A 24,613-nucleotide genomic window follows, 5' to 3' on the forward strand; every position below is an offset into this window, starting at 1 on the left:
TAGGTTCCAGGCACCTGCTAGCCGGGCTCGGCAATGGGTTCTCACGCGCGACAGAGTTGCAGCCAATCATAGAGCAGCACGTTAGGTTTGTAAGCCAATGAGCAGAGAAATGGTTTGAGCCGACGGGAAGTGCGCGTGCTTCTTCCGAGCGGAGCATCGCGGAATTTGTAGTTTTTATCGGCTGCTTTCGCTAACTGGACCCGCAGCACTTCGACGCCCTTGGCCTCTTGCCGCTAGTCAGTTCTCGGAAAAGCTCTTTCCCAGTTTGAAGTAGGGGCTGTTGGGGGAGGTGAGCTCTAAATAGAGGTAGCAGGCCTGATGCCTTGGACTCACTGAGTAGCCTTCGGCAAGCCTTTAAGGCGACTCTCACTTTATCTGTTCCAGCTAGTTCCAGGCGTTTAGAGACTTAAAATTCTCCACTGTTTAAAGGCCTCCACTGCCTCCGACTCCGCAGGTCCAGTCGGGTTGAAGCAAGGGAGCAGACCTGTGTCTTGGCCAGGGACCCTAGTGATGGTTTGAACCCATCTGGATCCAAACCATGATGATGCCCTATCTTGGAAGAAACAGCCACGAAAAGTTTGGGAAAGCTTGCCGTGGATAAGAGGTTGAAACTAGTTAAATAAATTATTTAATTACTAATGCTTCTAAGTCAGGGTTCTTAAATTCACATCCGAAATCCCGATTGACGCGTTTTCAAGAAAATATTGGAAAATCTAGGCCCACATTCCAGTACGAGCACTGCAGACTGGGGCTGAGGGGACTGCCTCTTTATAAACGCAGCCCTCTTCCAACCTAGCCTCCTGTTGGCCACTAATTTACATCAATTGTTTCAATTAATGATTCCTGTTATGAAACCACAGGATGTGATGTTGGTTGGGCGCTCCTTTATTTAAGAAGCTGCCCTCTTAAATGAATGAATTTATTCAGCTTTGAGTACTGAGACTTCTTTTCTGGGTCATTTATTTGTTTTATTTTTGTGGTACTGGGAATTGGACCAAGGAGCACTTTACCACCGAGCTACATCTCCATCCTATTAAAAAAAAAAAAAAAAATTTTTTTTTTTGGAGAGTCTCCCTAAATTACTAAGACTGACCTTGAACTTTTAATCCTGCCTCGACTTCCAAGTAGCTGGGATTATAGGCATGCACCCCCATGCCCAGCTCTGAGTCATATATTTTAAATGATTGTTTTGTGATAAAGCAATACATTATCATGGTGTGCTTGTATATACACAACAGAGTATCCTAAGGGAGATTGGCTCCAGGGAACCCTCCCAGTACCAAACTGAGGATGCTTGAGTCTCTTACATAAAATGGCATTGAGGCTGAACATGGTAGCATAGGCCTATAATCCAGTGACTTGAGAGACTGAGACAGGAGGATCCCAAGTTTTGAGGCCAGTCTCAGCAACTTAGCAAGGTCCTAAGCAACTTAGTGAGACCCTGGCTCCAAAAATAAAAGGGGTGAGGATATAGTTCAGTGATAAAGCACCTCTGGCCAAATCCCCAATACAAAAAAAAAAAAAAAAAAAAAAAAGAAAAGAAAAGGGAAAAAAAAAGGAAAAGGCATAGCATTTGTGCATATATAGAACCTATGCACATCCTCTCCTATTTAAGCCATATTTAGATTACTTATATCTAATACAATGTAAATGAAATGTAAATAGTTGTTATATTTTCTTATTTAGGGAATAATGATAACAAAAGTCTGTATACAGTATAGATTAAAAAATTTTTCCTAATATTTCCCATCCACAATTGGTTGATTTGGTGAATGTGGAACCTGCAAATTCAGAAAGCTAGCTGCATATATATATAGATAGATAGATAGATAGAGAGAGAGAGAGAGAGAGAGAGAGAGAGAGATGGAGAGACAAAGAACACAAACATATGTGCAACAAAAGTCCTCCACCTCCCCTCCAACAGGTCTACACTTTTGGAGATTTATCTATACCTGTGCAAACAAGGACATGGATGTTCCACTGGACCTCCATGAGGACTGGGATTTTTGTCAACTACAGTCACTGCTGAATCCCAGCATCTAGAATAGTGCACATAAGAAGTGCTTAGTTGGTGAAAGAATATTTGTTGCAGATCCTGGAATTGGGTCATGAAGAATGAGTAGGAATTTACCAGGGAGGGAAATGGCATTCTCAGTAGAGGCATCATGAGATACAAAGTCAAGGAGGATGACTGGAAGCATTAGGAATACAACAATTTGGAACAGATAAGAAGTATGTGATTGGAGACGGGGAGTAGCTGAAACCAAAATTCAAAGGATCTTAATTCCCCACCAAGGAGCATGGCCATTTTGAAGAACTCAGTGAGATGGTTTTAAGACAGCAGTGACTGAAGTGTGCATTTCTCTAGCTGGAATGGGAAGAGACTGCAGGGGAGTCTGGTAGAAAAACTGAATTCATTTTGGCCAGATAAGAGAGGGCAAGTCCTAAGTCAAGAATGTCTCCACAGTGAAGAAGGATCAGAAGTCCCAGTCAGAAACTAGATATTAGTAACTGTTCTGCTGTGGGAAGCCAGAGAGAGGGAAGTTGACAGTGTTCTGTGGGTCCAAGTATTCCACAGAGTGGAGAAAACTAGATGAGGGATAAGAGATGAGAAATCCCAGGATTAGCTGAGGTCCCTGTTCTAAAGCTGTGGGCAGAGTTAGAATTGGCATCCCTGTTGGAGAGTTGGGGAGAGGCATTTTGGCAGTAGCAGGAGACAACAAACTTAAGAGGAGATACTTGGGCTGGGGTTGTAGCTCAGTGGTAGAGTACTTGCCTACCACGTGTGAGGTACTGGGTTTGATCCTCAGCACCACAAAAATAAATAAAATAAAGGTATTGTGCCCGTCTACAACTAAAAAAAAATCTTTAAGAAAGCAATTAAAAAAAAAGAGGAGATACTTGTGACTCATTCTTTGAGGGGAGGAAAATGAACTATTGGCTCCTGAGCTGGTGGAGGTTTAAGTCCAGGTCCCAGCATCCAAGGTGCATTTGCCATTAGCAAGTCTCTAACATGATATAGATAGCCTTGGACAACTCATTTCTCTCTGAGCCTCAGTTTCTTGATCTATAAAATAGGAATAATGAACACCACTCACAGAATGGTTAGGAGGATCAATTCAAATCCTGTCAGAAGGCACTGTAAACTGTAAAACATCCTATGAGCCTTGACTGGATCTATATGTAGCACAGCAAATAGACTCCACTTATGGCATACATCTTAAACCCCCTCAAAGGTACTCTGAGAAGACCACCATTGAGCTGAGGTATGGCCCAGTTACAGAGCACTTGCCTAGCATGCATGAGGCCCTGGGTTCTATCCCCAATACTATAAAAACAAACAAACTCATCTTTTAAAAAACACCATTGACAATGATCTATGTCTGAAAGCAACCTCATCTCCAACCCCTACACAAATTAAGTCTAACTGAATCCCTCTGTCTGAATAAACTGAAGCAAGATATTTGAAAGAGTTGAATCAGGTGTATTAACTAGGGTCATGCTAGTTGCTGTAACAAATAAACCCTAATGTGTACAATGGCTCAAAGAAATTTGTTTTTGGAGAGCTGCCATAGCTGTCCAGGGCTCATATTCCAAGTTGATGGCTGGCATCCTTCATGAGCTAACGCACGGACATCACTTTTTCCTTTTTATGACTCCACAATCCTCTAGGGCCTCATCTTCTATACACAGTGAGTTAAAGGAGAAAGATGTGGAGGACACACACCTATTTCTTCAAAACCTGGTCCAGAAATGGCACATGTCATTCCACTCGCACTTAGTTGATGGGAACTGGTCACATGGTCATAAGTGCCTATAATGTTCTTACTTTCCTTTTTTTCTTGCTTTCTTTCTTTTCTTTTCTTTTTTTTTTTTTTTTTTTTTTTTTTTTTGGTGGTGCTGGGGATTGAACCCAGGACCTTGTGAATGCAAGGCAAGCACTCTACCAACTGGTTATATCCTCAGCCCCACAAGTGCCTATGAGGGGTCCTGGGAAGTTGAGATTAGCCATGTGCCAGGAGAACAGGTGTGTAGTGAGGAGTGATTCAGTTTCTGCCATTGAAGAATTCAGGTCATAGCCCTAGAAGGGGGCAGAGATAGATTATGAAGCAGGGGGTACTACCTTGTCTCTATAAAAGAAGTATCCCAAACCAGAGTGGGAGGTGCCTTGAGGTTCCTAAGTAAGCCCACACTTGGAGTAAAATATGAGTCCTTGTAATGGGAACGTGTATGTGTAAGTAAGAGGCAAACTGAAGACTCTGGTTAAAGGACCTGAGTTCATGTGAGGTTCGGTCAGGGCTGAGAGTAGAGGTTACCCTTCAGCCAACAGTACTTGCTATGAACTGAATGTTTATATCCCTTGCAGTATTCATATGCTGAAACAATAACCCCCAATGGGATGGTATCTGGAGGTGTTGAAGATGAGAACTTGGGAGGTAACTAGGTTATGAGTAGGAATCTCTTATGGTGGCATTAGCACCCCTTAAGAAAAGACAGCAGGGTGCATATTTTCTCTTCTCTGCTTTTTCATTTGAGGATATAGCAAAAAGACAGTCATCTGAAAACCTGGAAAGGGGACTTCATTAGACACGGAATCTGCCAGCACCTTGATCTTGACCATCCCAACCTCCAGAATTGTGAGAAATGAGTGTTTGTTGTTTAAATCACACAGTTCATGGCATTTTTCTTATAGAAACCTGAACTGAGACAGTCCTACACCAAGACAGGATTTCTATGTGAATGAAAATGAATGCACACAGCCTTTAGCATAGATGTACCTGGTCTGTTCTCTTACCCAGGTAGGTGAGATGCACCTTCCTGGTTATGTATGTCATTGGGGTGTCTGTACATATGGGCCTGTATACAGGTGTGCTTGTCACATGTGCCTGTCCAAGGAAGTGAGCGCCTATGACTGAACACCCAGGTGCCACTGATGCGGGAGATCCCAAGTGTTTATGATATGTACACCTGAGTGGCCTGTGTGTGCATGGCCATGAACACAAGGTGTCTAGTGTATGTACACCTGGGCACATGCATGAGATGAGAGCCTATAGGTGTCTGGGATTAGGGTGGTAAATCTGCACGTGCACAACTGCCGGGGCACAGGTATTGAGCATGGCACTGCTCACACACAGTAGGTATGAGATCAGGGTGTGCTGAGCAAAGTACATATGTGGATATGCAGGACCCAGAGCACACGTTGGCATCTCCACAGGACCCTGTGCCAGGTGCCAGGTATGTAGGGGCCAAATGTGTGACCATGCACTCTGTCATACATAATCTTGGAGCTTCCAGGGCTGAGCCAGACAAGGCGGGGCTCCTCCCTGGGTGCTGGGAGGCCTCTGCTGTGTGTTGATGTCTGCGTGGGGTGCTGCCAAGGGTGTGTTGGCGACGTGTGTGTGTGCGTGTGTGTGCATGCGCGCATGAATGTGTGTGTGTGTGTGTGTGTGTGCGTGTGTGTGTAGGAAGAGGCGTTCGCTCTCTTAGACCTTGCTTCTTTCTGTGGTTTGGTTTCTATAGAGACACTTCCTGTGGCAGAAAAAAGAGGTAGTGAGCTGGTGTTTCAGGATGTGAGGGCCCGGAGGAGCAGAGCCGGGCTCTCTCTGACGCCTGCCTGCCACTGTGCAAGCTCTGGCCGGCACTGCCCACAGTCCCCATGGTGGGCGGCCCCCGCAGCAGGGACCTGTGATCAGCAGCGGCATGCCAGGGAAGCCCAAGCACCTGGGCGTCCCCAACGGGCGCATGGTGAGTGCCAGCTGTGGGCCAGGGCCACAAGGAGGGGGTGGGCACACCCAGGGTGGAGCCCAGGAGGCACACCCGGTAGGGCCAAGCAAGAGCCCATGGGCTGACACCAGGCTGGGAGAAGTAGGGTACAGATAGCCACAGGCAGTGGACCTGGTGCCCTTGCCCCAGGACCCTTCTGGATGGCCCTGCCAGGAGCCTGGTGCAACCCTGGGAATGAGACAAAAGCAGAGTGGGCAAAGGCTTCTGGTCCAGCATGCAAGTCCAACATGCTACTCCCTTATCAGCTACTGATGCTAGCCTCATCTGGAGCAGCTTGCATCCCAGGCTAGCAGGGAGAGCTGATATGCCCCTGGCCCACTGCTCACCTCTATTGTGGTCCAAGCCACCACATCTCACTCAGTCCCTGCCCTCCCCTCCTCACTCCATGCCCCAGGTGCCTAAGGTCAGGTTAGGGGCAGCCCCTGCTCCGTCACTGCCCTCTAGTTCCACCTGCTCTGAAGGCTTTCTGCCCAAACTGGCATTCTTTGGGCAGTCTCAGATAGGTCTGCAAGGTTAGGCCAGGTTGGACAACTTCTGCTTGTTCTATTCCTGGGCTTCCAGGAAGGGTAGGGGTATCTGAGCATTAGGATATCTCTGGCTGCAGTTGCTCCATCCCTTACACCCTCTCCCGAGTTACTTAACCCCCATCAGAGTTGCCTTCAAAGGTTCTGACTCTTTTCATTCATTCAGCAGATGGAGCAGTCTGTATAGGCCTCCTTTTCTCCCCTAGGGTTCTGAATTACTTGAAAGAGCACCCCAACAACTCCAAGAAGACAGTATGTAGCACCCCCAAAATGGGTCCTAGCCTAGTATCACAGGACAAAGACAATGGATCTAGAGTGACCTGGGTTTCAGTTTTAGCTCTGTTGTCCCTTACTGGCAGGGGTCCTCTCTGGCCATCCGTTTCCTTATCTGTAAAATAAGGAGACTGAAATGTATCACAGTCTTGTTAATATGACTAAGTAGAATGATGAATATGAGGTCCTTGACCCATTGTAAGAGCTGGGCAAATGTCAGCCCAATGCTCCCTACATTCTTAGCCCCTCTTCAAGGCTCTCCTGCCTCATCAAGAAGCTGAACCACCCCAAAGCCCTACCCCTGTTCCAGTTTCCAAGATCTGTCTCCATCCCTCCTCCCAGCATCTCTTTCTTGTTTATCTCTAGGCTGGCTCGGGTGGGAGACAAATTTTTCAAAGCTAGCTCAACTTCATCTCACTGTCTTTACCATCAACCCAACTTTGAATGTTCAAGGACCATGGGGCCTTGGGCTTCCACCCTAGGGGAATGATGCTTTGCTTAACCTTCCCCAAATGTCCAGGCCACAAAACTCTTGGAGTAGCCGCAGGCCCACCTCAGAAGGCCAGTTGGATTGATGTATTAGAACAGAACCCAGAACTGCAGGGCAGCACAGGGGGCCCAAAGACAGACCCAGCCTCTGTCCCTCCAGTGCTATCCATGGCTTCTCTACCCCAAAGTCATTCAGAGTAGGAAGGGTCCCCCAAGCTTTGACCCCAGTCCTATCAAGCCCACAAATGCACTGGCTCCTTGCAGCAGCTGTCACACACAGGATATTTTCACCTTCCTGAACCCATAATGAATTCTCTCTGTCAGCTCTTGGGATCCTCAGGGTCACAGATTGCCTGCTGGCTGGCCACTGGATAGCTCTTTGAGGCTGTGCTCACCTGGGGGAGGGAGCGGTGGACAGGCATTGGCAACTGTGGCAGGGATGGGGATGGAGAGGCACCTGTTGGCCAGGAGTCTGACTCCTTCCAGAAGTTACCTCCCAAGGGAAGCTCAGAGGAATAAATAATGTGCCCAGGTCAGCTGTCAAGGAGAAAGGTCAGCATTTGGACACCTCCCCTCAGCACTACCTGTCTCTGGTTTTCCCCTCTGCCTGCCGCCACCCCCGCCCTTCGTCATCCCTGCTGATGCAGCTTCAGTTCTCAGCCTTCCTGTCACTCAGCTTATCAGGGAGTTGCAATGAAATTGTCACTTAGAGATGGCTCTTGGCCCCCTCCCAGGAATATCTTTATGTACCCCAGCTGCCACTGCACTTGGGCACTCTTGCTCACTCAGTCACTCAACCCTCCTCAGGGTCTACTGTGTGCTGCCCCTTCTTCGAGGCACTTAAGAACCAGGCCAGTGGCCCCATTTCCTTCCCCCAAACATCTCTCAGTTTGGTAAGGCACAAAAGACATGGGTGAAATAAAATTCAGTTTTGAGTTAGAGCTGCAGGTCACGGATAGGGAAGGCTAAGAGGGGCACAGCAGGAAGAACTGAACTTCACTAATTTCATGCACTGGAGAAGACGGTCCCTAAAGCTAGATGGAGAATGGTGTCGAGATGCCTGCATGTGGGCAAACAGTGGGTGTAGATGGACCGGGAGCGAGGGGAGGCTTCAAGTTAAGCCTGGCGAGGGGCAGTTATCAAATTCTGTCACTGTCAGGGGGACCTGGTTAGTGTTCCCCTCCTGCCAAGGAGACCTACCTAGTAAATTCCATGTGTCTCTTTCTGTGTTTCTGGTGTCCAGCTTAAGGACAGGTGCGCCAGGGCAGTGTGCCCTTACAGAGGGGCTGATTCTGGGATCAGCTACACAGGGCTGGCTTAGAATGAAGGGACCAGGCACCCAGGGTTGCATGTAGACATCCCTGGAGGGGCATCCATTTTCTGAAGAATGAAATAAGATGATGGTAGAGGTGTCCCGGACAGAAGATGCTCAATAAATCTCCCTCCATTTTAGATCTGATCCCTTCAAAGGACACAGTTTAAGAGGAACCCCTAGGCTCTTCACCCCTCCTGAGCCTCCAGCCTCCTCTGCTCACAAGGAAGCAGTGTGGGGAAAAACTCATGTTCCAGAGGTGGACAACTTGGGTTCTAATCTCAGATCTGCCACTTCCCACCTCTGATTTCTTTGGTCCTCAGTTTCCTCATCTATAAAATGGGGGCAATGATACCTGCTGCAGAGCATACATTTACATTTTCTTACATGAATGGAGTGAGAACATGTGTGTGATGCCAAAGGGTGCCTGTCACACAGTTGGAACTCAGGAAATTTGGGACCTCATCCTCACTTTATTATCCCTCAGGTGCCAGCTGGTCCCTGAGGGTCCACTTCCTAAGATCAAAGCATGGCAAACTGAAGCCTAACTGTGGTCAGGGGTGTCACTGGTCACCACACCCTTCCTCACCCTGTCTTCCCCTTTTCTTCCATTCACTCTCCACTTCTCCTCAAGCAGGCAGAGACCAGTGAGGGGTGAGGGAGGTAGCCCTGCTCAAAAAGACTTTCCCAGGCCAGGAGGAATCTGAACCCCACTTTGCCACAGGATGCAGCTTTACCAGAACACACTGGTTACTTCACACACAGGGTCTCATTGAACCTTCACAGCAGCCTCAGGAGGTTGGGAAGGTTAAGCCCCCTGCTACCCAGGAGGAAATGGAGGCTCAGGGAAGAGAAGGTACTTGCCTCCCAGTGGCCAAGGTGGAATTGAACTCTATCCCTCCTCCATCCCAGTTCCAGATTTCTGTCCCTATACCTGCTCAGTCCCAACTGTGCTGTCAACATCTAGTGGGGCCAAAGAGGCTCCAGATGAAGGAGGCAAAGGCAGATGCTGGGGCTTTCAGTGACTGAGTCTTGGGGATGAAGGGTCACTATGGCCCTGAGGGCTGCTTGGGAGCACCCAAAGAGGGTGCCTTTGGAGCAGGGAGTTCACCTCAACCAGGCCCACTCTCTAGGAGCTACCAGACCCACATGGGAGAGGGGGCCAGACCTGGGGTGGCCTAGGCTTGGCAACTAAGGAAGGGTCTGAGGGATTGGTATTGAAAGATGACTGAAGTCAATGGGCAGGGATCTGGAACATTTCAGGGGTGCGTGTGCCGAGAAGCAGCTACTCAGAGAAAACAGCTTAGTAGGAAGCAGGAGTGGGTAGGGGTATGGGGAAAATAGAAAAGTTCCAGAGAGTGTAGGGTGGAGGTAAGGGGGAGGGTTCGTAGGCCCAGGGAGGGTTTTAACTGTACCCTGGCACCTGCAACAGGACTTAGTGGAGTCAGGGTGGGCAGGGTCCCAGATGGACCATGGGGAGGGGCAGGGCCTGGAGCGCCCCACTTAAGGGCACAGACATTCCCTTGAACTTAATGTAGAAATGAAATCTCTGAGATCTGAACCCAAGGGAGCACGGGCTCCCTTGGCCAAGTCTGTGATTTCTGGCCACAGAGGGCCCCACGCAAAGGGGAGGCTGAGACGGGGGCAGGACAGAGGCGTGAGGGAAGGGGCAGGCCAGGCAGCCCCGGCAGAGTGGGAGGGCGATGACTCCCGGAGAACTGGGGGGAGGGTGCCGAGGTCTCTGAAGCTGGGAACACTTCGGCAGCTGCAGAGCAGCCCCGGGGAGGAAGAAGGCACGGAAGAGGGAAGCATGTGCGGGCTGTGGAAGCCTCCAGGAAGGAAAAAAGCAGTTCGGAAAAGAACCTCGCAGCGGGTGGGGAAGGGATTCCACGTGCCCCTGTTCGCACCTGCCTCGCGTCCCCAGGAGTTAGGACTTTCTCCCGTAACTGTGGGAAGCACTGACATTCGTTGGGGAAGATGACTCTGATGACGCGGGTCACCTGGGGGAGTGGAGAGGTAGGGCAAGCGAGGGCGGAGCCCGGGGAGGGCGCGCAGGGCGTGGTGTGCCGGGGAGCTTGGCCCACGCCCAGCACGCTCTGTGCAAACTTTGTCTCCTGCTCAGCAACTTCTTACTCCATGCACCAGATGGGAGAGGGGGGCTCAGGGAGGAGTGCAAGGTCTAAAACTAGAAAAAGGCAGCATCAGGCATCAACAATAATATCATCAACAATGAACATCTATTACCTTACAGATAATCTGCTGAGTTCTTTATGTTTACTTAACTTATTAAATGGAAACTTCAAAAGTCGCCCCATTTTTAGAGAAGAAAATAAGGCACAAAGAGGTTATGTATATTTTCCAAGGTCACAAAGCATAAATTTGAACTCAGGCTGTCTGGGGGCAGTGTGTACTTTCCACTGCTTTCAAAGTAAGGTAGATGTAGCAAACTGGTTCAAAGGCCCCCTGAGGGGAGTGTAAGTTCCTTTTAGGGAAGAGGATGGCAGCTCAGTGCCAGTCAGGGTTGCTGTGCTGGGAAGAAACTCAGGACACCTGGAGCATCACAGTCTTAAAAAGAAGACATAAAGTTGGGTTTTTACATAAAATCTATTGATTTTTAAATGTGGGAAAGTTCTTTAAACTTATTAAAAAAAAAAGTCTGGGGAACAACAGTATAATAATAAGATTTGACTTACAGATGGCTACTCTGTGATATGGTTGTTACCATGGTGGAAGCCAGGAGCAGAGAAACAGGGCAGGGAAGGCTTTCTGGGGGAAATGTTCCCAGGCCTGTTTCCAGTGGGGTTGGAAAGAAGGAACAGGTGATGGAAGCTCTTGTGACAGAGCCTAATAAAAATGTAGGAGGTGAGAGGGAGGGAGGAATTGGGGATGACTCAGGTGATGGGAAGAAAGATGGGGAATGTAAGAAAGCTGATTCGGTTCTCTATTTTGGTGAGACAGAGGGGTTTCCATTTGGGGTTGGTTGAGTTTGAATAGCTCACTTGGTAGAAATGCTAGTAGGAAGTTGGCTACATATGGTTGGAGCAGGAGATCTGGGAGTAGAGTGGGGTGGACAAAGAGCCAGGACAGAAGGGTAGTCTAGGGAAGGGTAGAGGTCATCCAGTATGGGTAGGGGATCATGAGGAAGCCAGGGAGCTGCTAGGAAGGTAGGAAGGGAACCTACAGAAACTCAACAGTAATTTTGAGAGGAATATTTTTCTGTTTCACTAATGATTGGGATTCCCAGAGAAGTCAGTTCCTGTATGTTGTGGGGGATGATGGAGTTGGCCTATACAGCAGTGCTAGTCATAGTGTGACCCAGTGGCATTAGCGTTACCTGGGAGCTAATTAGAAATGGAGAGCCTCAGGCACCTATCCTGGATCTACTGAACTTCTGATAGTGGGTCCCTCCTGGTCATTCTATGCTAAGTTGAAGATCCAATGTTCTATACTATAAAAATAGCACCCTGTGCCTTGCCCAAGGTGGGGTGGGACCTGTGGAAGACCCTGCACCCCAAGAGGAAACAGTTGCAATAAGGTGATCATTGACTAGAGAGACCTCTCCTTCCTCTAAGACAACAGCAAGTATTGATAAAGTCTTTAACATGTGCTTGCCACTGTTCCATATGCTATAAATATATTAAATGGATTCAGATCCTCACAACAGCCCCAGGAAGGAAGCTACTATTCTTAGCATCATCCCCTGTTTACAGACAGAGGCCAGCAAGTGAACTGATTTGCCCAAAGTCACACAGCTAGTTAGTGGCAGAGATAGGAATAAAGTTGCAATGCAACTTGGGCTTACCCATCAAGGGCTGGGAGAAGAGGGAACCAGGGGCCACCACAAGTTAACTGGCATAAGTCCCAGCACACAGTGGTTGGCACATGATGGAAAAGAAAACTGGGCAGCCAAAGCAAAACCCTGACCAAGCAGTGACTGACTGGGGACACCCAGCATGCCTCTCCAGGTAGAGAAGAAGAACACAGTTCCAGCTCCCAGGAGGTTGGAACTGTCCCTTGGAATTCCTCCTTGAGCTCTGCTCTGATTTTCTACCTTGGATCTCTCCTAGGTTCTGGCTGTCTCAGATGGGGGTAAGTGACAGAATGTGGAGACCTGGCTAGGGGGCAGAAGGGAGGGAGGTGGAAGTGACTGGGGATACTCTGCCACTTAAGATTTTTCCAGGGAAGGTGTCTGTTGAATAGATGCCTACTTGGGGGTGGGGTGGGGCCTGGGACCAGGGAAGGAAGCCAGGCTCACCCCCACTTGTCCATCCCCCTGCAGAGCTGAGCAGCACAGCAGGGTCCCAGGGCCAGGGTGAGGGCAGAGGCAGCTCCCTCAGCATCCACAGCCTCCCCAGTGGCCCCAGCAGCCCCTTCCCCACGGAGGAGCAGCCTGTGGCCAGCTGGGCCCTATCCTTTGAGCGACTGCTGCAAGACCCACTGGGCCTGGCTTACTTCACAGTAAGTTCTAGGGTGGGGTGAGATGGGAAGAGCAGATGGCAGATGATTCTGCAGGAGGGGCAGGAGTAATGGGAGAGGGCATGGATGGAACTTCAGGCTGGTGGGAGTGGGGCTCTTCCCTCCTATCCACCATTCAGTCTTTCTTTGGCGCCCTCCCTCTTCTCCCAACTGGGAACTCTTCCTTCTATCTGTCTTCATCTCTGCTTATTTTCTCTCTGTGCCTCCGGATCTGCAGCCATCTGTATGTCTGGCCCTATCTGTCTGGCTGGTCTCTTGGTCCAGTGTCTGTCCCAATCTCTTTGAACACATTCCCCAATTCAGTCTCTGTGTCTGACTGCCTCCCCCTTTCTCCTCCTCCCAGGAGTTCCTGAAGAAGGAGTTCAGCGCGGAGAACGTGACTTTCTGGAAGGCCTGTGAGCGCTTCCAGCAGATCCCAGCCAGCGACACCCAGCAGGTGGGCTGGGGGGAAGGGAGCTGGGTCAGAGGGGTGGGGTCAGGTGGGACCAGGTCGACCCTGACCTTCTTCCCCTGCCCTCCTCCCCCAGCTAGCCCAGGAGGCACGCAACATCTACCAGGAATTCCTGTCCAGCCAGGCATTGAGTCCTGTGAACATCGACCGGCAGGCCTGGCTGGGTGAAGAGGTGCTGGCCCAACCCCGGCCGGATATGTTTCGGGCACAGCAGCTTCAGGTGAGCGGTGTCAAGGGGCCCTGCCTGCGCTGAGAGAGTGTGGCCTTGGAAAGAGACGAATGGGGAGGGGGCAAGGTCAGATGCAGGGAAGAAGCCTGAGCAGCGAAGGGAAGTGGATTAACTTGGATGTGGAGCCAGAGCCAAATGCTGGGGTCTGTGGGAGGTACTAGAGGCTATCGCGAAGGACCGGCTGAGGGCGGGGCTTAGCTCAGTTGGGGGCGTGGCCCAGAGTAGGGGCGGGGCCCAGACCCTGGAGTACCCTGGAGTTGTACCTCGGGAACTGATCCTCTGTAGGTTGGGGGCGAGCCTGCCTGAGGGAGGGACCTGGGACACAGGAGGTGCGCGGAGTACTCGCCCACCCACCCAGCCCCCTGCTGACTTCCGGCACGTTTGTCCCCGTAGATCTTCAACTTGATGAAGTTCGACAGCTATGCCCGCTTCGTCAAATCTCCGCTGTACCGCGAGTGCCTTCTGGCGGAGGCAGAGGGGCGCCCCCTGCGGGAACCCGGCTCCTCCCGCCTCGGCAGCCCTGACACCACAAGGAAGGTGAGGATGAGCGGCGGTGGGAGGCTGGGGAGCCAGCGGACGGTCTTCAAGAGGGTTCACCGCTGACTGCACATCTATGGGTGTGAGCCCATGATCTGTGTGTGGGCTGGGGCCTTCCCTGTACCCGCAGAAGCCGAAATTGAAACCTGGGAAGTCGCTGCCTCTGGGTGTGGAGGAGCTGGGGCAGCTGCCAGTAGCTGAGGGTCCTGGTGGTCGCCCGCTCCGCAAGTCTTTCCGTAAAGGTGAGGGCAGGAGAGGGCCCTAAAGAAGGTGTAGCGGAGTTTGGGCAAGTTTTGGGAATGTCCTCTAACTCCTGTTTGGCCCACCGACAATCGGTAAGTCTGAAAAATAAATAAATAAATAAATGGAATCCACGTTCCTGAGACCACCTCATTCCTCTGGGGGGGTTGTTCCCATACTAGACCCCGGAAGTTAGGAAGACCTCCATAGTAGCAATACTTCCAGGGACCTACACCACGTTAGGCCTCTGCAAGATAGCTCCAAACAAGGTCCACAAGGTGGGGGAAGAGACCTTGTGGAATGGATGGAGGGAAGAGGGGCTATTCCAGCTTATAGCTTCCTCTCCCCTAGAGCTAGCTGGAGGGGTCGCAAACTCAGTCTTGCGCCGAGAGTCTCAGGGCTCCCTCAATTCCTCCGCCAGTCTGGACCTCGGCTTCCTTGCCTTCGTCAGCAGCAAATCTGAGGTGAGCTGACTGTTGGGGGAAATGAGGTGCAGTACAGGTTAGGATCACTACTCAAAGGTCCTTTATTTGATCCCCGTCGTTCCCAGTTGATGTTCCCCCTTCCATTCCTGACTTGCCCTGCGTAGCTAACCCCTCTGACTCCTTCTTGGTCCCCATGCTTGTCATGGGTGCACATCCTCAGCTGGCAGATGTGTGTGCATGTGTGGATGCCCAAGTGAACACAGCCTGTGTTTGTTTTAATGGGTGAAACTGTCTTTGAGTGCCCACAAACTTGGGTGTGCACATCTTTCTTCCTTCCTAGTAGGATGCCTCTTAACTGCCTCCAGGTGTGTCCTAGATTCTGTGTGTGCCCCAGTGAGTTTACCTGTCCTTGTGTCTGCGTTCCTTGCATGTGTACAAACAACTTCCCCCAACTCCTGCCCATGATCAGAGCCACCGGAAGAGCCTTGGGAGTACGGAGGGAGACAGTGAAAGCCGGCCAGGGAAGTACTGCTGTGTGTACCTGCCTGATGGAACAGCATCCTTGGCCCTGGCCCGACCTGGCCTCACTATCCGAGACATGCTGGCAGGCATCTGTGAGAAACGAGGCCTCTCTCTACCTGACATCAAGGTCTACCTGGTGGGCAATGAGCAGGTACAAACTTGACCTGGCCCCAACTCTAACCTTCTTCCTGATCCTGACTCCAACTCTATTCCCAGTCCACTAGACCAACCCTAATTCTAACCCCATTCCCTATCACTACCCTCTTTCTAACTCTATCCTGCACCACAACCCTACCTATCCCATGCCAACTCCAAATTGACCCCAGTACCAACATTTTACTCAAACTTGAACATCTACCACGTTCCACAAAAATCCTATCCCAATCCTGGTTTACAACTTTATCCATCAACCTACTGTGATGGTCTCAGGGAGGTAAAGCCAGAAGTCACTGCTGGATCTGGGATTCCCCCCTTTCTTTCACTCCCACAGTTCAGACTATCATTCACACAGGCCCACCCCTGAAATTGCCACTTGGGGAGAAGCCATACCTCCTCTGCCACTGGGGGCATCCAACTGCATGTATCCCCTGAACAACTTTCCTTTAAATGCAAGCTAGCATTACTTTTTAAAGAGGACCCTAGAGGAAAACTTGCTTTCAACAAAACCATCCAGTCTGGGCTCAATGGTGCACCTCTGTAATCTCTGCAGCTCCAAAGTCTGAGGCAGGAGGATTTCAAGTCCAAAGCCAGTCTCAACAACTTAGTGAGATCTTAAGCAACTTAGCAAGGCCCTGTCTCTAAATAAAGTACAATAAAACTCTGGGGATGTGGCTCAGGGATTAAGTGCCAGGAAGTTCAATCCCTGGTACCAAAACAAAAGCAAAAAACATCCAGTGGGGTGGGGTGGGGCATGGAAGGAACAATGCCACATTCCAGGGGGACAATCAAGATTTCATTTACCTGGTAGCCAAGTCCTTAAGCCCTGACAAGGTGGGTGAGCTGAGGAACCCAGACCCAGGCTCCACCCTCCAGGCTAGAGATAACTAGGCAGAAGGAGTCAAACCTCCAGAGGGAGTCTTTTGGGGACAGGTAGGTATTTCTGGTCAGGGATGGGATGCCTCATGGAAGAGGCAGCAATCGATGAGGATGGGGAAGAGTTTGTCTGACAACTGTGGGAGACAATATTCCAGGCAGAGGAAAGAGCTTAAGTAAAGGTCTGGAGGTCAGTACTTACAGGACATGTTCAGGGACCTGGAGTGCAGGGGTGTGATGGCAGCAGTAGGAGGCACTCTGCCCACTCTCTCAGGCCACTAGAGCAGCTGCCAATAGCCCAGATGGGTTTTCAACTAAATATAACTTTGCCACCCACACTCCACCTGTCCCTGTAGCACAGCACAGGCCTCCTGTCTGGGAGAGGCTGTCCCCCTCCCTCCCACATTCCCCACCCCTGGGCTAGCATAGGCAGTGGGGCCTCAGGGTGTGGTAATCACTAGAGTTACTCTTTATGTACCTACTGTGCATTGGGCACTGTACCAGATGCTTCGATTCTTTGGTCTCATAGAAGTTTGGGGCCTTTTTTTTTTCTTAGTATTTTTGTTTTGTGATACTGGGCATTGAACCCAGGGCCTCACACATGCTAGGCAATCACTCTACCACTGAGCTTTATCCTCAGCCCAAGAAGTATCCTTAGTAAGGAGGGAATGGAGACAAATGAACAAGTGTTTAAAAGGGGACAAAGCTTGGGTAGTTGATCAAAGGTGGGTGGTGAGGGAAGAAATGTATCCAGCTGTTCTGGTTGAGTTTTCCATGACAAGAGGGCAGCTGTCCAGGAGGCAGACCAGTGATCCAGACCTGTCTGCCTCTTACAAAGCATCCCAGTTATTGTTTAATGTCCACTACACCCCTGTTTCTCATAAACTTCCCAAGCTTCCTCCAGCATATGTGCCAATCTTTTCCTTGGCCTTATGAGGCTCCAGCTCCAGCTTGGTACAAGTTACCCCATCTGCCTCCTACAGTTCTGTTACCTATGGGCCCTTCCCTCTAGTAGGGAGCCACACTGGAGGCCAGAAGAGGAAATTAAAGAGGTTTCCCAAGACCCCCAGGGATAGCTCTGGGTGGGGGGAGGACTCTTAGAACCTGCCTGGCATCTGCAGAAGGCCCTGGTACTGGATCAGGATTGCATTGTGCTGGCGGACCAGGAAGTGCGGCTGGAGAACAGGATCACCTTCGAGTGAGTGTTCCTCCCCCAGGCCAGGTCTCTGGTCCCAACAATCATTTCCAGCCTGATTCTGTCTATTGGTCTCCCAGTCTCATCTTGGGCTACACCCCTTGTGATAGAAGCTCCACCCCTTGCTGGGGAGGTAGCTCAGTTGGTAGAGTGCTTGCCTCGCGTGCACAAGGCCCTGGGTTCAATCCCCAGCACCAAAGGGAAAAAAAAAAAAATCCCATAGAAGCTCCACCCCTGGCTAAAGCTCCTCCCCAAGCCTGTTCGGCCTTACCTACCGGTTCAAACCCTGCCCCTTCTGGGGCCCGTTATGGGAGGGTTGCGGGAGAGAGGGGCTGGCTATCCACCCCTCTGTAGCCGAGGGTCCTGTGCAGGCTCGAGCTGGCAGCCCTAGAGCGCGTGGTGCGAATCTCGGCCAAGCCCACCAAGCGGCTGGAGGAAGCGCTGCAGCCCATCCTGGCGAAGCATGGCCTGAACCTGGAACAGGTGGAACTGCACCGGGTGAGCAGTGGGGCCTCTGACCTGGGCGGGGGCAGTACTGCAGGGAGCGAATATCCTGTCCCCAGGGCTGCTGACCTCTCCCCACAGCCAGGAGAGAAGCAGCCGCTGGATCTGGGGAAGCTAGTGAGCTCAGTGGCGGCCCAGAGATTGGTTTTGGATGCTCTTCCAGGTAAGGGGACATTGGCCCAGGGCTTGATCTGGTATGGCTCCGGCCAAGGAGGAAGAGGGTCTAGTAGGGATGCAAACACACCATCCGTGGCTCTCACTATCACAGGTGGGAAGATTCGTGAAGCCCGCAACATATCCCCCTGCCACAGCCAGGTGAGCAAAAACCCAGGGTGCCATCTACCACTTGCTACTTTTTGTCTCCTACTTTGTCTCTGACCCCACGTTTTTGCAGGGATGCCCTCCTAGAGTCCAGGACAAAGCTTCTCATCCCTCTCCAATGTCCCCCAGTTCACTGGTGGAGGTGCCTAGTAGTTCCACTGGGAAACGGCAAACCTGTGACATTGAAGGTACAGTGGGGGGATGGTGGAAACTGGAGACAAGAGGGACTAGGGGATTAGGCCTGGAAACCATTGAAAGTGGCATCGGAGAGGCTTGAGCTAAGACAGGGGACTGAGTACCATTGAGGCTGAAGTGGGCGGGCTGGGGACCTTGGAGTTGGGACCAGCAGGGCTGGGGTAAGGGCCTGGGTGCCATTGGTGCTGGTTCAGGGAGGCTATGGCCATAGTGAGGCAGCAGAACTGAGGTGGGTTCCCATAAGCAACTCTGTGAGGGTGGGCCTCCTGACTGTGGCTGCTCCCAGGGCTGGTGGAGCTGCTGAACCGGGTGCAGAGCAGTGGGGCCCATGACCAGAGGGGCCTCCTTCGAAAAGAGGACCTAGTGCTTCCAGAATTTCTGCAGCTGCCTGACCAAGGGCCCAGCTCCCAGAAGGCCCCACCACAAACTCAATCATCTGTCCAGCCCAGGGAGGGGCCCTCAGACTCCGCTGTCCACCCAGCCCTCTGACACCTGTGTAAGAGTCCAGGCCTGCTGCATGGTACCTGGCAGGCCAAGCATGTCATGGCTCCGCTTTGCATGCCCTGTCTGTGCCATGAGTGTCCCTGGTCCCTTCCTGCTATGGGCAGGCCCATTCAGGAAGAGTCAGGAGTGGGTGGAAAGGACACTCAGAGGAACCACACCCCACAGCTGCCACTGCCTGGTCTCTCACAGGCTCACTCAACTATCCTTTGCAGCCAGGTCACTAGGGGAAGGTGGATATGGCCCCTTGGTGTGGTTGTGCCCAATGCAGAGGGGTGGCGTTGGCTGTGCCAGCCTCCCCAGCCTGTGCCAAGTTTCAGCAGTGGGAAGGAAAAGGGGCTGGCCCCTCTTTAGGGAGTTGGTATAAGTGAGGCCTGGGGGTACAGGTGGGTAGCCCCTTCCTCCACCCACATAGACTCTACTGTACATATGGATTTAGCAGTTGGCTTGGGGCAGCTGGGTTTGTCCTGGATGTATTATACTGTTATTATTATAATAATAATAATAATTATTATTCTGCCATGAGGTGTGTTCCTTGTGTGCCAGTCTGCCTTGTGCACCCCACTACTCCAACAAACCACACTGCCTCTGTCACCAAGGTCAGTGCCAGGAAGTTCTTGGGCACTCAGGATGTACCTCCTGACTTCCTGTTTTCAGCATCTCTCTTCCTGACTGCAAAGAATATGGGGGGTGGGGGTGCATGTGTGAGAGAGAGAAAGAGAGAAAAGAGAGATCCTTCCCTCCACAGCTGTGCCTTGACCATCATCCAGCTGTTCCACAGTCTCTGTGGATCTAAATATGTCATTCTGGTTGCTGTTCTCTGCTTCAATTTGGGACCCAATGTATCTCTACGCACATAACTGGGGGCTCCCTTAAGTGCATCAAAGGCCTATCTTGTCACTGGCTGTGGGGGGCAGATTCTCATCCTTGCTTGCTTTGGCTGGGTGGTCTTCCCTGTCTCCAGGAGGGAAACAGGGAGGACCTCCCAGAAAGAGGGCCCTCCGCCTGCAGGGAGAGAATTGAGACTTGGTCCCAGCCCAGAGAGGTAAGTGCTTCCACAGGGGAAGCAAGGGGATTTAAGGGAGCCTCTCCAGAGGGATGAAGGGGAATCCTTCCTGACTCAAACAGGCCAGGTTGCATTTACTGATGTCCCTATCAGGAACTTCCTCTATATTCTCCCTTCTCATCTGACTGGTTCCTCTTCATCCTTAAAAATTATGGAACAGATCATGGGTTTTGCTGGACCTCCTGCCTTCTCTGAGGACTTCAGCCCTCTGCCCCCTCATCTCATTTTATCTAGCTAGTTTAACTGAACCCCAGACTGCTGGGGTGGGCTGATGTTCATGCCTGACCAGTCAGACACTCCATTTCCCTGACCAATCAGAGTTTGGTTGAGTGGTGGTTCCCTAACCACAGTTGTTCCAGTCAGAATTTCAACCTGGTTCATTTTCTACCGTCCCCTGGGGATTTGGACAAAGGACCTGCAGGAAGAGATTCTGCATGCAAATGAAGCCGACACAGGAGAGCAGGAGGAGAGATGGAAGGAGATTCCTGACAAGGTTCAGGACAAAGTTCACTCTGCCTGAAATCAACCATTCCTAGACTTTCCCTTTAAGCAAACCTACACACACACACACACACACACACACACACACACACTGGGGACTGAACCCAGGGGTGCTTAATCACTGAGTCATATCCCAGCTGTTTTTTATATTTTATTTTTGAGATAGGGTCTTGCTAGGTTGCTTAGAGTCTTGCTAAATTGCTGAGGTTGGCTTTGAATGTGCTCCATCCTCCTGCCTCAGCCTCCTGAGCCACTGGGATTACAGGCATGAGCTACTGCACCAGCTGTGTTAGGTTTCTAAGACCTGTAACTACAAAAACCCTGCTTCATTAACAATATCAGCAGTCTCATTCTCAGCAAAATGTGCAGGGACACTTTGGGATCCTGGCAGGGGATTGCATAGCACTAGAGTCACTGTGTAAGGCCAGGGATGGGAATGGGAAGACAAAGTCCTATCCCTTCCCAACCAGCCACAGAACTTCTGCCAAACTTCCTGGGATGTGGAACTTTTCCACTGTGGTTGTAGACATCCTTCTATGTGCCCCAGTATATAGAGATGGGGTAACAATTAATTGGTAACCTATCTCCCCAAAGTTGGCAGATCTTGCAGGCCAAGCCCACACTTCACCCAATCCTAAACTTCTGCAGATTCAACCATGATGCCTGTTACTCTTAAGGACCAATGGGATTGCCCTATGGAAAAGGGATCATGGGTCAGGTAGAAGATCTCCCACAGAAGTTAGCATCTGTGGGTGTGTGGTGGTACATACCTGTAATCCCAGCAACTTGGGAGGCTGAGGTAGGAGGATCCCAAGTTCAAAGGCGGCCTCAGCAACTCAGGGAGGCCCTGAGCAACTCAGCAAGACCCTGTCTCTAAATAAAATATTTAAAAGGGCTGGGGATGTGACTCAATGGTTAAGTGCTCCTGGGTTCAATCCCTGGTATCCCTCACTCCCCCAAAAAAGTTAGCCCCACTCAGAGAAGGAACTCACATTTACTAAGGTTCCCAAGTTAGATATATTCCATCATTTTGTCTTCACAACAAACAACCTGGTGTGTTGCAGGAGGGAAAGTGACAAGCCTAGGATGCTGCAAAGAATTGTCACTGGTGCTTCACCAGTACTCAGACTGCCTGATGCAGGGACATATGCCAGGGAGGGCTTGGGTGATGCAGAAGCCCTCAACAAGGAGCCAGGGTCCTCCTGTGCAGGAGGTATATTGGTAGAGCTACTCTAGGCAGTGATTTGGGAGTATCTGCTAAGAATTAAAAATAGCATATGACCCTTAGTGATGCCCCTAGAGAATCACTCACTCCAGGTATGAGCAGGCCAGACCCTGTAGGGTTATCTGTGACACAAAATTTGGCAGACAACCAAATGTGGGTGAGATGTGGGGATAATAAAATAATAAAATGTGGGTGAGATGTGGCATGTCCATGCTCTGCAATACCACACAGCAGGTAAAGAATCGGGTACAGCATGTCCTAATGTGGAAAACTTTCTAAGACATGTTTTTATTCCATGAAATAAAGCAGAACAGTGCCTATGGCATGATACCTGTTTTAATCTGTTTTCTGGTGCTATAACTTAATACCACAGGCTGGGTAATTCATAAAGAATAGAGGTATATTGGGTTGAGAGCGTGGCTCAGTGGTAGAACATGTACATAAGCATGTTGATTTCAATTCCTCACACCATAAAATTAATCAATTTTACTAAATTAAAATAGAGGTTTATTTAGCTCACAGTTCTAGAAGCCAGGAAATCCAGAAGCATGATGCTGGCATTTGGTGAGGACCTCCTTGCTGAATCATAACATGAAGTACATCACATGGTGAGATGGAGCAGACTAGCCTAAGAGCTGGCTTTTATAACAAAATCATCCTCCAAATAACACATTAATCTATTAATCCATGAATGGATTAATCCACTCATGAAGGCAGATCCTTCAAAACCCAATCACCTTCCAAAGGTCCCACCTCTCAGCACTGCTGCACTAGAATCCAAGTTTCAGCACATGAGCTTCTGGGGGACACATTCAAACCATGGGAATGCCTTTATAAAAATCACAGACAAAAACCTATGTACAGAAAAGAGAGTGAATATTCTAGATGTATATACACCAAACTGACAAGGCGACAGGGAGGGAATCAGGATTGGTCAAAGGAGACTTTCACCTTAGATTTAATGTTTTTAAAGAACGCATTTAAAAAATAAATTTAAGGGACTGGGTTGTAGCTCAGTGGTAGTTTGTCTAGCATGTGTGAAGCACTGGATTCGAACCCTAGCACCACATAAAACGAAGTAAACCAAATAAAGGTATTGTGTCCATCTGCAACTAAAAATATTTTAAAAATAAATACATACATAAATAAATTTAATACTGCAAAGAACTCCCTAAGGAACCTTCTTTGTCACTGCTAGCCCACAGATGCAGCAGCAGGCTGGTGCTCCATGGGGCAGCCATTCCTGAGAATAAGTTGCACCTGAAGGGATCTGGCCTGGTAGTCAGGGGACTCTGGATTCTGAGGGTTGTGGAAGCTGGAGTTCATTTCCACAGGGAAACAAAGGCCCAGTTGGGGAGGCATGCACCTGGTTGGTTACGTTGAATCTGATGCAGCCGAGAAGAGGCACAGGGCCAAGAGCCACATAACTCCAGTGGGTGCCATTCACATTCCCGATAGTCTTGAAGGGGCCAGGAAAAGCTGGGAACCTGAATGTGTAGATGTGCCCCAGGGTCTGGGCAAGGGCATCTTAGTATCTGTCTCCAGAGAACTGGCTTGAGGGTAGAGCAGAGACAAAAAGACAAAAGGAGTATCATGGAATCTGTGTCCTACCTCCAAGCCAGCCTAGGGGATGGCTGGTTGAAGTTGTGGCTGGTAAAGATGAGTGGATGGTAATAACCCCATTGGGATCTGCCAAGATCCTACCAGATTGCTGAGGACTGAAGGATCCCAGAACCCATACAAAAACCAGGAGCCCAGAATATAAAACTGGAGCTTAAAACTTGGAGCCTAAAGCCTGAAACTGGGGCATGGAGCCCAGAACCCAAAACCAGGAGCCAAGAGTCTGAAGTCTAGAACCTGGAGTCAGCAATCTGGAATTGGAGCCTGGAGCCCAGAACCTGGAGCTCAGGACCTAGAATCAGAATCCCAACTTGACATCCAAAGCCTGACACTAGAGCTAGCAAACTTAATGGAACTCAGATCCCAAAGCCCAGAACCCAAAGCTTGGACCTAGGAATTCAGAATTCACAGCCTAGAGCTCCAAGTTGGAAGCAGAATTTGAGTGTGGATTCTAGAATGTGGAGCTAAGCTCCAGGACAAATAGAACCCAGGACCTGAAGTCTAAAGCCAGACCTCAGAACTTTAGGGCTAAAACCCAACTGCCAGAGTATGGGACAATCATTTGATAGCATACTGTCTGTGCTGACCATCCTGTCCAGAGGCTTACTCTCTGGCCTGGACCCTGAGGCCAGCATGAAGGACATAAGGTTGGAGCCACATGAAAATGGGAGCCACAGAGAAGAGGTGATTTCTGAGAAAAGTTCAAAGCAGCCTCAGCTTTTTTGGCTCCAGACTTTGGCCTTGTCCATAAATAAGTGACCAAGGCCTAGGCCACAAGGATTAATAATTATACAGGATGCTTATCCCCTAAACAGGGATGGGGCACCATCAGGTCAGCTACCCCAGCCCTGGACCCAGGAGGAACCTTAGGCTTCCCAACTGGAAAACAGAAAATGTCTCAAGGCCCTGCCTGCTCTGGGCTGGCATTGGGAAGCTCAAATTGAAATCTAGTTTCTCCTGAAGAGGACAAAATCAAGAAGGCCAGGGGAAGGATTGCTGTGTTCCCCAGAGAGAGGTGGCAGGTGGACCCTCTACTATATCAGCCAGCCCTCTGGTGAGAACTCTTGCTTTGACCACAGATATGGAAGGAATAAGCAATGCATACTCACAACTGTGTACATGTGCAGTCATAGTGGTCTTAATGCTGGGATGAAGTAACCGCTGCCCTCTTCCCATGTACAGCACCGTGTG

At 50.2% G+C, this 24,613-nt stretch overlaps 1 protein-coding gene across 1 annotated transcript; it reads left to right on the forward strand.

The window, feature by feature from the left end:
* Nucleotides 1-5,556: 5,556 nt before the first annotated feature.
* On the forward strand, nt 5,557-19,536 carry RGS14 (regulator of G protein signaling 14). Its single transcript, XM_079145005.1, has 15 exons — nt 5,557-5,745; nt 12,450-12,471; nt 12,662-12,840; nt 13,202-13,294; nt 13,386-13,529; nt 13,932-14,075; nt 14,206-14,317; nt 14,667-14,779; nt 15,210-15,413; nt 17,416-17,492; nt 17,861-17,987; nt 18,075-18,156; nt 18,262-18,308; nt 18,388-18,502; nt 18,796-19,536. Exons 1-15 carry the CDS (start codon nt 5,701-5,703, stop codon nt 18,996-18,998), a joined length of 1,707 nt encoding a protein of 568 aa, XP_079001131.1. The 5' UTR covers nt 5,557-5,700; the 3' UTR covers nt 18,999-19,536.
* The last annotated feature ends 5,077 nt before the right edge of the window (nt 19,537-24,613 follow it).

This window comes from Sciurus vulgaris (genome assembly GCF_902686455.1).
Source record: "Sciurus vulgaris genome assembly, chromosome: 6".
Lineage (NCBI taxonomy): Eukaryota > Metazoa > Chordata > Mammalia > Rodentia > Sciuridae > Sciurus > Sciurus vulgaris.